Source organism: Clupea harengus, chromosome 9 (assembly GCF_900700415.2).
Source record: "Clupea harengus chromosome 9, Ch_v2.0.2, whole genome shotgun sequence".
In the NCBI taxonomy this organism is placed as follows: Eukaryota; Metazoa; Chordata; class Actinopteri; order Clupeiformes; family Clupeidae; genus Clupea; species Clupea harengus.
The window spans coordinates 5,734,094-5,748,773 of NC_045160.1; the positions used below are offsets into that span (position 1 = coordinate 5,734,094).

General features: G+C 37.5%; 2 protein-coding genes across 2 annotated transcripts; one reads left to right on the plus strand and one right to left on the minus strand.

Moving 5' to 3' along the window:
- Window positions 1–1,455: 1,455 nt before the first annotated feature.
- LOC105896302 (olfactory receptor 52B2-like) lies at window positions 1,456–2,421 on the minus strand. The gene has a single exon (XM_012823049.2). It carries the CDS (start codon window positions 2,419–2,421, stop codon window positions 1,462–1,464), a length of 960 nt encoding a protein of 319 aa, XP_012678503.1. The 3' UTR covers window positions 1,456–1,461.
- Window positions 2,422–5,798: 3,377 nt separating this feature from the next.
- LOC105896303 (olfactory receptor 10J1-like) lies at window positions 5,799–6,707 on the plus strand. The gene has a single exon (XM_012823050.2). The coding sequence runs from the start codon at window positions 5,799–5,801 to the stop codon at window positions 6,705–6,707; it is 909 nt and encodes a 302-aa protein (XP_012678504.1).
- The last annotated feature ends 7,973 nt before the right edge of the window (window positions 6,708–14,680 follow it).

The following is a 14,680-nucleotide window of genomic DNA, read 5'->3' on the forward strand; positions in this document are numbered from 1 at the left end:
AGGACAGTCTAATTAGTCTTTTAAAAGACTAGTTAAATGCACGCTATAGTGAAAATGTGTGCGCTATCCTCAAACACCAAGAAATCTGAGAATCAGGAGATGTAAGCCTAAATCTCACTTTTAATCTCATTGAGAAACTAAGCATATGACAAAGAGATCTCTTTTGAGATTTTCTTAAACTAAAGGTGACCAACAGGCCAGCTACTGGTATGATCACTGATAACCTTGTAATTGATTAATTGATCAATGAACATAAATAACTTACAGGTTGAGTACGGTGTAACAATGGCAACCACTGATTTATTATGTGTGGTTTTTAAATGTATTTTGTTTGCAGGTGTTGTTTTCTGTTGTCACCATCTGCTGTGATCTGCATGTTAGATGGAGTATGATAGATGGAGTATGTTAGGGCCTAGTTCAGCTTCTAGTCATTCACTACCACTTTTATGCAGGATAGATTTTGAGGTTTCTAGAACCCATGAGGAGTTTAAGGACAAAAGACATACATATGATATCATTTTAGCATATGTTTTCTTTCTGTCTGTTTCGCCAATTCATTTATACTTCTCTTCTTCCTCTGATCCCAAATCTTCATACAATCAAAGTTTGATTCTTAGAAATTAGGAATTTTAATAGTTGACAAATAGTTGACAAATTGTGTCGTTATACCAGTTGTACTATAACTTCCTACCTGAATGCGGTATTTCATTGATAATATTAACAAAGTCCAGCATTTCTATACAATAATGCTGTGATCTGTTCATGCTAAGGTGTTCTAAAATGCCAACGGTGAGCCAAAATCATCCATAATTATGTGTCTGGTTCGCAGTTAAAGCAATATGCATTCAGAACATAACATTATTGTTGCAGCAAAAACAAACTGATGTTTCCTTTTTTCATTTTCAAATTATTATTCTGGTGACATAACTCCCAAAGAAATCAGTTATCAGTTTATCAGTTCTTTTGAGATATGATGATGTCAAACTCAGATATTTGTTGTAGTTCTTTCCTCTCTAAGTGCATTTGGAATGATGATCGATTACAGTGCATTCTTCTCCTCTCCCTAAAGTCATCCTGCTGTGCAGTGATTTGTTTTTCTTGAAAACACACTATTCATACTGAAAATAACTTTTTTACAAATGAGAATCAAAAGTTTATTTTTACACTGGTTTTATTCTCTGACATGACTCACTCATGTCCTCTCCTTGTTGTATAAACCCAAATTAGGGCTGCTCAAATTACTAGTTCACTTTAGATTCACCAGTGCTTGTTATGCAACATTTTACAGTCATGAAGGCAGTAAGCAACAAAGTGTTCCATGTTAACTAGAATTCCAGACCAATGTGTGTATTTCCTATGTGTTGTGGCCAGCCCTGTCCATTTAATTTCCCTTACTTACCATGTCCTGTCAAAACAATTCAAAACATATTCATCGAAGTATAGACTTGGGAGGGAGTGACATTAAGAAAGTGCCAAAACAGCCTTGGTCTTGATTTTGGAGAGGCTTTGTCTTATTTCTTTAGTTTTTATGCCATAAATAATTGGATGAAGGAGTGGAGGGAGTAGTATGTAACTTGATGACACAAATATATTAACACCTCCTGGTAGGTAAGCATTGACACGGTTGTAAATGACAGAGAACAATGACACGAATGAAAAATTGACAAAAACAATCAAATGCGGCATACATGTTTCAAACACCTTCTTTCTTGCATTTTTTGAAGACTTCAAACTTAACTCTATTATCTTCACATATGACACTAATATTAAAAAGATGGGAAGTACCACAATAACAATAATAAGACATACACCATACAGGTTACTCAGCTGACTTTGAAAGCAGCCATCACATGATAGATTAGAAACAGATAAATTGTCACAGAATAGTTTATGAAGGTTGGATTTGCACAGGGGTATCCGTGAAGTCATCAGTATTTGACCTACTATCAGGGCTATTGGCATGATATTAGCAGCAAGCAACAATTGTTTTACTTTCTGTGGGGTCATAATGGTGTGGTACTGCAAAGGCTGAAATATGGAGACAAATCTGTCATAAGCCATTACTGTTAGGACAGAGTAGTTACAAGATCCGTAGGTTCCAATAAAAAAAACCTGGGTAAGACAGCTTTCATACGATGCTGTAGCTACATCTGTCAAAAGGATGACCATAGCCTTCGGCCAAACAGCTGTACTTCCTATCATCCCATTGGCAATGAGGTTAAACAAAAATATATACATCGGCTTATGCAAGGAAGTGTCTATGTATGTCAGTAGTAATAGGGACACATTGGCTATCACAGAGGCAATGTATATGAAGAGAACAACAATAAAAAATACAATTTTGCTCGAAGCCATATCCTTATAGGCTGTTAACATTACAGTGATACTGATGGAGGATGCATTCTTGCAGTTCATGGACATGTCTGCAGTTCGTGCCTGTAAGAGAGAAGGCCCCTCAGTGAATTGTATAGGGTGCAGTTAAACTGTAGCCTTACTTTAATACATGTTTATATAATTTAATATAATACAATCCAGTTGAAATTAGATGCTATTTAGCTGTTCTTCTACTGTGCGTTTACAGTGAAATTATTCAAAAAGAAAACATTACAATACATGTGTTACCTCACTGTACAACATTATTCTATTCATATAATTCATTATTAAGCTTTGATATTTACCTACCTCACACCTCAGTTTTCTCTTAAATGCATTCATATAATTTTAAACTCCCCAATAATGAGCAACTAATGTACAACTAGTAGAGACCAGCCTTACTAGCCAGACCTTACTAGTGGTGACACAATTGACATCACCACTGAAAGGCTGTTGCCTTCTTCCTCACATTTATATTGTCTTTGGTTTACACACCTTAGGTATAGAGGACCACCCACTGTGTACCGAGCCTTTCATGAGAATCTTAAAGAATCAACACATGACTTATGGATATGATGTCATCATATTTCATGCCTATTCATTAAATGTATTCATTTGGTTCTTTTTTTTTTCTTCTTGGTTCTCAATTCCATGTTTGGGATCACAACTTAAAACTAGATTTGCATTTCCTGAAGGAAATTCCAGTGCATGCAAAGCAAAAGCTAAAAGGAGGAGGAGGGTAAAAAGGAAGAGGAGAGTCTTGTAAAGACTGATAGACTGAAAGATAGAGACATAGAGAACAGGAGAGAGAAAAAAGAAAGAGACAGAGTTTAGTGTGAGACTGGGAAGGTGATAAGAACATAACGATAGAGTTAAAGAAAGAAAGATAAGTAGTCATTTTGGTAGTGGTTGCTAGGGTGATTGAGGGTGTTGCTAAGCAAATTGAAGTAGTTGCTATGCTGGTTGCTAGGGTAGTCATGTTGGTTGCTATGGTGCTTGCTAGGTTGGCATTATGGTAGTGGTTGCTAGAATGTTGCTAGGGAAACTTTTTTGCTTGCTAGGTTGTTGCTAGGGTATAAACTCTACAAATTATCCCACCCCAAATCTCTTCCCTTACCCTTACCAGGGTTCGTACCCAATCTCAAAGCTTATCCTAACCCGTGTTTGTATTCCCAAAGGGATCCCCCACCCATTACTTGAGGTAGTCTGTGGTATGCCAAAATAAAATGGACGCTCTGATTAGAGTAGATTGTGGTGGGCTGGTATCTACAGATAGATATAGGAATGCATGCAGGTGCCTAACCCTGATTACCGGAGCAAAGAATGTAACATATTTTCCCAGAACAGAATTGGATATATCAGCCATATTTCAGTCCAAAACAGCTTTTTTTAATAAATACATTTCAACATGCAATGCAAGTTAATATACATGTTTAGAAATAAGTTTTCCTCCCGTGTTAAATGAGCCATGTAAGTTAAACCATACAAATACTGGTTTCAAAAGAAAGTGGGTTGGTTTGGGTAAGTTAAAGCCCTATTATGCGAGTATTTTTTGCTACTGAGCTCCTCCTGTAGCTCACTTTTACACCACTGTCGGAAATACTATTCGCACTTTGAGACCCCCTATTGGACAGTGTACACATGTATTTGTTGACAAGCTGAAGGATATTGAACCGGCAAAGACAACGGCAGAAGCCAAAGAAACATGTAGACTGACAAGGTAGAGTCAGGCGCGTAACTATAGGGGGTGCAGCAGGTGCGGCTGTACCTGGGCCCGTGGATCTTGGGGGCCCGTAGACAAATTTATGTAAATCTAAATAGTCTGAATAGCCAAGTCGCATTGCCAAAAATATTGATGTATACCCATATATTTAGCTAAATAATTACACTGCGCAGGGGGAGGGGGCGTGGCGGCGGCGGTTAGTGACATACCCTGACAATTTCACAGTTTTAAGTGTTGTAGGCTGAATATCTGTGCAGGGGGAGGGGGCGTGGTGGCGGCGGCGGTTACAAACATGGGGTACGGGACTGTAAAATGTTTGAGAACCACTGCCTTACGCCACTGACTAGGGCCTGTCATAATAGCCTGCACCTGGGCCCGTCGTAACTACGTTACGCCACTGGGTAGAGTAATATTACAAGATCTTACACAAATATGGCTGTGCAGTCCAACAGAAAGAACGCTAGCTCAGCATCTACCTTGCTCGGTTACTTGTTTGGTCTCTTGCTCAGTTACTCTCTCCTTTCTCTTCCTATCCTCCAACAACGTTTTCCTCGGTTTCTTCGTAGCATCTGCCATGATGTCAATACAGAGAATACTCGCTAGCTTCCTCCTTTAGCTAGTGCATGGGTCTAGCTGTTGTTGCGTGAGGTGTTGCCATAAAGCATTAAGTCGTTTTCACAAGAGTCCTCGCACCCTGTACCCCAAAGTTACATAGTGCAGCACCATGCGCACCAGGTGTACTGTGAGACCATTCTCTGTATTACAAGTCAGTGTAGCACCAAAATTATTCTTTATTATAGGTCAAATAGTTGCATGATGTTACTTTAAGAGAAGTGCCTTTAATCATATGTAGCGTGATTATAACATGTGTATAACCTGCTATGATTGTTTTGATTTAGGTTAAAAAAAAAACTATAGGTTCATTAAAGAATACAAGCTACAAGTTCTGTATTTTTCATAAAATAGTACAAAACTGTAAATTCAGTGACAGTAAAAAAATAAATTTTAACAGCAACCCTGCTGCCAGTTGTTTACTGTTTTTTTACAAGAAAAGTCTTAACAGTGTTATTCACAGCATTACTGTATTTCACACAAAAAAACAGTATCTTACCATTGGAATTTGGCTGTATTTTGAAAGTCTATGTTTCTATAACATTATTATTTTTTATAATGTTATTCCTCTTTATGACGTCAGCCATGAACAAGTCTACAGCGCGTTGATATTGCATCATTTCCCTCCATCATGGTACTCCTGGTACACATAAAGGTGTCCATTACAAACAAGATGCAGATAGAAAAGAGCTGAGGAAGGAGGATGACTTTGAAAAGCCATGTCTGTCACGAACAGTAACTGTGGTTGTGCTGTCTATGGCTTCATAAATGCAGGACAGTTACAGTTAAAAGAGGCTATTGAAAGGTAGGTCATCTAGTAACTGCAATGTATGAAAGATGAAGAAATGAAATCATTTCAGTGTTCTTTATTTGACTTCATGTACTGCCTTCATGGATAACTTCAGCTTCAGTCATATTTAAAGCAGTATTCAGCATTAAAACAATTGCATAATGTGATTTTCTAGAATTCCACTGGCAAAAACTGGCAGAAATCTCACAATTTCATGGGTTTTCTCCCCTACAGGCATGATCTGCAGTGATGAATGGATCGTCTTACAGTGAGACTTTGATTTTGACACCCTATGAGGACATGGGTTCAGCGAAAAATGTATTTTTTATTGTTGTTTTCTTAATTTACCTTGCCTCGATAATAGCCAACGTTTCTATGATGTTTTTGATTTACTTTGACACTTCTCTACATAAGCCAATGTACATATTTCTATTTAGCTTACTTGTAAATGGGCTGATTGGGAGTGTAGCTGTTTGGCCTAAGGTTATGGTCATCCTCTTGACTGGTGATAACACAATCTCAATTGCAGGGTGCCTTATTCAAACATTTCTCGTAATAACGTACGGCGCTTGCAACTTCACAATACTAACAGTAATGGCTTATGACAGGTTCCTCTCCATCTTTAACCCACTGCAGTACCACACCATCATGACCCCACAGAAAGTAAGGCAGTTGTTGTTTGCTGCAAGCTTCACGCCTGCCGTTCTGATACTCAGCCACATATGTCTGACTTCACAGATACCCCTGTGCAAACACAACATTCAGAGAATATTTTGTGATAATTTATCATTTCATGCTTTATCATGTTTTGAAACCATTCAAGGTCTGGTGAGCAACCTGTATGGTATATGTCTGTTCGTCGGCTTTGGAGTTGTCCCTCTATTCCTTGTTTTTCTGTCATATTATAAAATTATAGTGTTAAGCTTAAAAGCCTCGGGAAATGCGAGAAAGAAAGCCTTTGAAACATGCACTCCACATTTGATTATTTTTATAAATTTTTCATTCGCCTCATTCTTCTCTGTCATTTACATACGTTTTAATCCTCATTCAGAACACATGTTTCTATCTATATTTTACAATCTTTTTCCTCCACTGTTGCACCCACTTGTATATGGTCTAAAAAATAGGGAGACAAGACAAAGTTTGTCAAAAATTAGGAGGAGGGTCGTTTTTGCTCTGTCTGAATGTCAGACCACTTCCAAATTTTAATATTGTTGTGTAGTTGGTTGAGTCACATGGGTTATTAGAAAAAAGTTTGATTTTGTGAAGTAGTGTACATGTAGTGTGTGTTGGAGTCACAGGGCCTCATTGTACATCATGATCTCTGCACCTGGAAAATATAGGTTCTGGTGTTTTTGCTTGGCATTGCGGAATTTGATCATTAGCTGTCTTTTTTTTGATAATGTGTGATAATGATAAAGCTTCATTCATCTACAGCACTTTAAATGGAAATCATAGCAAGCCTGATTTGGCATTTGCCATATGAGGCCAATGATCGCTATGAGTCACTGCTTATTTAAGGATATGTAGAGAGAGAAAGAGAGAGAGGGTAAGACTGTAATCAAATGAGATTATTCATCCTCTATGTTTGTAGGCCTTTTCTGCTCTCTAGATCTCACTGAGTTCTGTGCCTGGGCTAATAACAGAGCATGTTTATGTACTGTTTACACACAGTGATAAACCACAGAGACAGTGTAGTGTGTCACTGAATTTCAAGAGCATTTAACATGATCTTCAATCGTGCTACAGCTTAACACAACTAACACAAAAATGATTATGTGGCGTTATGGAAATCAAATGGCCTAGTACTGCTCATCAGATCAGCATTTACTGTACGTGCATGGAGTAAAACTAACATGGCACGTTCTGAAAAGATTGCCATATTTGAGGATAAAATTAAATGCTCGTACAAAAGACAACAAAAATACCTTTGGAATAGGTTAAATCTCTCTATCATAGGACCCTGGTTTGTCAACACCATGTAGTATAGTTTCAGGAACAGTGGCGCTTACACCTCTGCACAAACTTAAACCCACCATTTTGTTCAAAGAGCATGTACAAAAACATAAAAGATGGGCACGTTATAGTCTGATAGAAGGTCTAAGGTTAACACAATAATATATGGTAGCAGTAATGACTAATACAGTCTTAAACACCTGTAACACCTCTTTAGTTTGGATAGGCAAATTAATCTGACATTCAACATGACATCCTATTGGGTCTATTGTTATGTAATCAAATATGCTATTATCACACATCTTCTACGACTTTAAAAATGAAATCATAGTAACACACTGTGAGTTAGTGTTCTGACTGAGGAAAGCCTCGCCATGTAGCCAGACTATATGGAGGATTATCGGGGCCATAACTAAATAAATAAATGAATACATAAATAAATAAATGAATGGTTAAATACTTGGATAAATACATAATTAGATAACAAAATGAATAAAATGAGACACTAAATATATAAATGTTACATGTACTCGTGTGTATATATATATATATATTTACGTTTTCATGTGTTCACATTTATTTATTTATACTTACATTTATTTATTTATACATACATTTATCCACGGTGTAACTTGCTGCAGCAAAATAAATCTGTCCTCCCCCGTCACCAAGTCACATGAAAATGTATATATATATATTAGTGCTGTCAGTTTAACGCGTTATTAATGGCGTTATTGCAAACCCATTTTAACGCCGTTAATTTTTTTATCGCGCGATTAACGCGATTTAAAAAAAAATCTTTTTGGCCTCGCAAACTGTGTAGTAGGCTAACGTTACGGTTTGAGTGAATGGTGAGCGCGATACGGCGAAATGGATGATAAAAAACTTCTGAATGGAAAGTTTACTTTTAAAAGTTGTGTTGTGCAAAAGAAGCGAGCTTCACTGTTGTCTGAAAATGTCAACAGGCAGCTGGCTGAAAGCAAAGAAGTAGTAGGCTTACCTATTGGTAACCTAACTGTTACGGTTCATTGTTTCTGAAATAAGAGGCCTGACTGCTATGTTCCCAGCAAACTTGAAAAAAAGAAAATATTAAGCCATGGTTTAACTGCACTATAGGGTACTTGTTTACCTGAAATGTGCACTTTATAATTTTATTTTGTACCGCCCTGTTTGGCAATGTTGGTTTTCAATAAAATAAAACATTTGCATAAAGCAAGCCAATCCACTTTTCCATGTTGATAAGGGCATTGAAATTAAAATAAAATGATGGAAAAAAAAAAACGAAGGGACATTTAGAATAGATACAAATTTGCGATTAATCGCGATTAATTTTGAGTTAACTGACATAAATGCGATTAATCGCGATTAAATATTTTAATCGTTTGACAGCACTAATATATATATATATATATATATACACACGAGTACATGTAACATTTATATATTTAGTGTCTCATTTTATTCATTTTGTTATCTAATTATGTATTTATCCAAGTATTTAACCATTCATTTATTTATTTATGTATTTATTTATTTATTTAGTTATGGCCCCGATAATCCTCCATAAGACTATGTTAGTTGGAAGATATAATTAGGCCTTAGTCTCTGTGCTTCCTCTCAAGGGAATATACAAGCTTTTCCTCTCTTCTGGAAATAAAACCTTCATTGATGGAAATCATTTCATGTCTGGAAATATCTTCTTTATTGTACCCGGAAACCTTTTTTCCAACTTTAATGAACAACAAGAATATAACTCATACTAATTAACACACTTATTTCAAACCTACCCAGTTAATAAACATATATTTATATTTTACATTCATATATATTATACATTTATGTATTATATACATGCATATATATATATATACTAGGGCTGTCAGCGTTAACGCGTTAATCTATGCGATTAATGTGGCCGCGATTAACGCGATAAAATATTTTAACGCAGTTAACGCAACTTTACATTTTTTTATTTTTTTTTTTACTTTAGTTTAGTTAGGGCTGTATAGGCTACGGTTAACTCGCCTTGCTCCTTTATTGATGTCAGGTGAAAACTTATGAGTGAAACAATAATACACAAGAAACGGAAAATATTTATGCCTAATTTATGCTACTCCGATTTCACTGAGTCGGACACAGGGAACGCCTCTCCGAACACAGGGAACGCCTCTCCGACTTTAACCGCTCTCTCCGAGCCCTCTCCGAGCCCTCTCCGAGCCATCAGCTATCGTGCACCTACTAATTTTTCTAACTTCCCGTACGAGAGCCTCTCCGAGGTTTGCTCGGAGAGGGCTCGGAGTAGCATAAATTTAGCTAGATATCTTAACGAAACACAGCAAGTTACTATTAGATTCATAACACCAAGAAGCAGAGCAACAACAGATTACAACACAGCTGGCTAATAAGTGCTAACGTCTGCCACCAACTGGGTAATGAATGAATGGTGTGAACGGTCACATATTACAACGTAACGTATCTAAATTAATAATAATTACATTTTACAACGAACTAACACAGTTCATAGAATTTAAACATAGGTCACTTAAACATATTAATCACAGTGTGAGACAGCTAAATAACTTAGTCATTGTTTTTGAGCGTGCGAGGGAAAGCATAATTTAATAGAGGCTTACTAGACATGTGCGTTACTAACTGTCACAGTTGTCAAAGTAAAAGTCCGTCAACAGAAAGAAATACAATACTGTGTGCGTGCAGGGATGGATTACCGAACGGGCTGAACGGGCCCATGCCCAAGGGCCCCTGAGCTCAGGGGGGCCCTAAACCAGAGCCTCTGCGTGAAGTTGCTGTTATTAACTTTGCTTGCTGTCAATTGTTTTTAGACTTTGTATTTGTTAATATCAGAAGTGGCTTAAATGTATCTCTTATTTGTGGTTGGAAGCGGTGTATTTTGTTACACGTCCTGACCAATGGTTTCATAGTCCGTCCATGTGTGCGTGTCCATAGCAAAAATACACTAAAACATGAAACATTAAATCACTCCAAGCAATATACATTTGCTGACCAGACCCTCCAGGAAGTTGCGATGTTGCGATCGCACCAATTCACGCAAATTCAACGATTCCCCGCGAATTCAGCGCAACGTTGCAATTTTAACACAGCACCGCAACTTTCCCGCAAATTTGACAAATTATTGTCGTCTCCCACAACTTTCCTTCCGCTACACCAAGGGCGGAAATTCTGCCCTGTGGACACGGTGCAGACACTAGCAGAGTTCTAATCCGTTGTAAACAATGAGAATAGCTACACCAGACATGGAAATTGAACACAGCCCATGCCCACACTGGAGATTCCGAAATAGATCTGGCTTCAATTTTTTATAATTATCCGCAAGGTGTGCGTGGCCCTTTTAACATAGAGTCTGGTAATAGATCTATGAAATGTAATGAACATTATTTATTTTGCTGTGAATAATGAAGGAAGCAATAAATCTGATTATTTCCCAAACCCTCGAGAGCTGTTGCCATGGAGATTTAACATTACTTTCGGATTGAAGATAAGGTAGCAGCTAGTGTAGAAGAATGGATTACTTGAAAGTTGATGACTTTAAATTCATATATGAAATTGAACAACATAAACACCTGTACGGATAAAATAAATCAACAAGGATAGCAAAACAGATTGATAAGCATAGAATGAGAACAGCAGAAACGCAGGCAGGACGTCAGGTGACGAGACAGATCACAGTGACACAGCCTGTTTTTTTTTTTTTCGTTTTATGTGAAGGCTGAGATATTCATAACATTTTATTCAGTCTTACTTGTGGTCCTTTTGTAATACCAACAGGTGCACTTCGTTGTGGATAAGTAAATCCTATGTACTGTTCCCCCTACGTGTTTAGCATAACATAGCATAACTAGCTATGTTTCTAGATAACTGTCTAACAGCAGTTGCCATTCCCACGAGACGAACATTTGAATGATGTCAAAGTAAAAGTCCTTTACTATACTGTGTTCGTTTCCATAACAACAATTCAAGCAATATACATTTTCTGACCTAAATAAGCAAAGGGCAGAACAGCCTATTATGCTACATTTTTGTAGTCCTGGTAATCTTTAGTTTGGCATGTTGGTAAGGTTATTTAGAGGACCATTTCCCAATGTTTTTTTTTTTTTTTTAAGGAATGTTTCTTTATTAATTCTTTATTTTTCAACAAATAACTCAATTATAATTACAAAGAGGGAAATTTGCAACTTTTATCGCAACTTTCACTTGCTCCCGCAATTTCATCGCAACAAACACCTAAAAAACACTGCAACTTTCACCGCAACTTTTTGGAAAAGCCCCCGCGAAATCAGTCATTTTAGGCCGCAACTATCACAAAAAAGGCCCGCGAAATCCTGGGGGGACTGGCTGACCTAAATAAGATGCTATTTATTATTACTTGAGGATATTTCAATAATTGACAATTTTAAGCTTGGCCTACCATTTTATGGGAGCGATGAGGGATAGGTGGGGCTTGAAAAGCCCACCTTGTTCAAAGTGGGGAATGACAGAAAAAGTTTGAGAACCACTGAGGTGGTTGAAGATGGAGAGAGCTGAGGGATTGTTGGGCGGAAAGTCTCTGTTTAATGACGGAACAATCAACAAAACTGAAGTTGTATGTAGCATTTGTCAAGCTGAATTTAGCTATCACAGAAGCAGCTCGTCTTTAAGTTATCACCTTAATGCAAAGCACATTAACGATCTTACGATTTACCGTCGAGGGGCACCATTGTGTTTAAAAAAAAAATACAATTAAACAACAGTGTCTAAAATTCACGCTGTATGAAGTGATTACTCGTTAACTTATAAGATTTAGTCTTAAGAAGAAAAACAAACTTTTAATCGCGATTAATCGCGATTAATTAATTTAAAAATGTGCGATTAATTAGTTCATTTTTTTTTATCGTTTGACAGCCCTAATATATATACAATAGCATTTCAAAACTACCCAATTTATAAACAAATATTTACATTTTACATTTCCATATATTGATATACTGTGTATGTGTCTGGTGAGCCTGGACAGTAGCCTATAGAGACACTATTACTGCTATGCCAAAATGTTTTGACAACCAGGATTATTTTCATCCAGGCGTGGTGATTGGTAACCAGTGTTGTGCACGTTCACACCTCTCATGAACTAGTTCAAAGTTCAGTTCATACAAGTAAACATGAATCGTTCACGTTCATAGTTCACCATTTACATTCTGAACTAGTTCATAGTTCAGTTCATTTTCATTTTTTTTTTCAGGAGGACATAATTTGCACAGAAAGGTGAGATTTTTACTGTCGGAAACTTTATCAGACAGTGTGTCAAAATCCCGCACATAATAATAAGGTGGATCGGATGTACTCGCTGAGTCTGCGTCTCTGTTTTCGCTTTCACTTGCCATTTTTTATATTGAGACCGAGAGCTGTTGCCTTGGAATACGTTGCTTGTTTGGTATACATATGTGCGATGATTCATGGGTAATGTAGGGCGAAGTTGAGTTAGTTGGTTTAGGTATCGCAGACATACATTAATACACAGCCCTGTAGTACCATTTAAATAATGAATTATACAGGGAACTAAAGGTAATGATTTAACCTCTTCAGCAATGACATGCTACTGGCTTAATCACAGATCAACAAGGGCATGTACACTAAATGAAAGACCGCTCAAAAGTTAGCATAGGTAAACCCTGTAACACTCGTATTTGTACAGCGAGTTCACGAACAGTGCATCATGCTAGATCAATTAAGTGGCAGTGCTCGTAACAATTATGAGAAAGCTAAACTATAACAAACACATAATGACAAGGTAGGCTACAAAGTCAAACTCACGTATACATGGACGCACACAACTTCAACAAAGTGCAACGTTCAATTATGTGAAAATATGCCCGAAGTTAACTGCTACTCCATCTAAATATGTCGTGAAGCAATATCAACACATTGCACCGTGAGAAGTGGAGTCACATGACCAACGCAATTACCAAATATGGTCATTTACCGAAACATGGTCTGTCTGGGCAATAATCAAATAACAAATAATTAGGTACTGAGCAACGACACGGTACAAGCATTCGATTTAGACAGCTTCTTTCCTCAGTAGAAGGAAAACATTACGTAATGTTTTAGCTAGACCTTAGTGGCGCTGGACCTCAGATAATATGAACGTGTTCACCGTTCAAATTCATTATTTGTCATGATGTTGCGTTCAGTTCATCGTTCTCATAAAAATGAACGTGTTCAATGAACGTGTTCATGCACAACACTGTTGGTAACTGTGTAGCAGAACGGTACTTTGTGCTTGACATAAAAAACTGATTTCCTTGTTAAGTACTACAGGCCCACTTTGCTGGTTAGTATATACTAGATCGGTGTGCCTCGTGAGTGCTGTCCCCTTGGAACCTTAGCTCTATTTCCACTACTGACGAATGAGAGGTGTGCAATATATATATATATATATATATAATAACCGGGGTTTCCTCCCCCTTCTTACCACTTTTCCATTCCAGGTTAAACAGCCATGTACTTCAGGGTGGGCAGACAACAACAGACACAACAGACAGCTCACATACTGTGTCCACAAATAAGCCAATTGCCCTCATTACCAGTAAAGCTCTTTCCACTGCACCTGTGCCACACACACCTGCACCCAGTGATTCCCCCTAGATGGTGCATGATGGTCTTATTTCATATACTCTTCCTCATGACCAGTTCCTCAAGTCTGCCTGACAGATTTCTGACTATGAATATGCAAAGCCCGTCTATCTCTTAGGCTGCAGCTGACTTCCAGTAAGTGGAAAAACAGTTCTTGCTATTTTTGAGAGGCTACTTTTAATCTCCTGGTTTTCCATGCCATATATAATGGGATGCAACAGTGGGGGCACAAGAGCCTAAACTCCTGATAAAACTATATTACCTTCTACATCAAAGAGAACGAGACCAAGGAATAATTAGGAAAATTGAAAAGGTGTGGAGTACATGTGTCAGCCGTATGGCCGCCTCCTTAAATTTACGAATGCCCAGGACACAGAAGTACCAACAGTATTTAATTATAAAAATAGTTTTATTTGTATAAAAGGTCGAAGATAATTTATATCTTTAAAAGCAGTCTTCCAATAATTTAAATGTCCACAAGGAAAATCCACTAGCGAGCTGACAGACAGATGGGGTCCAATTGTAGTCCAATAAAGACTGAGATCTGTCCAGTGTGGATGGCTTGGTGTGTCGTCATG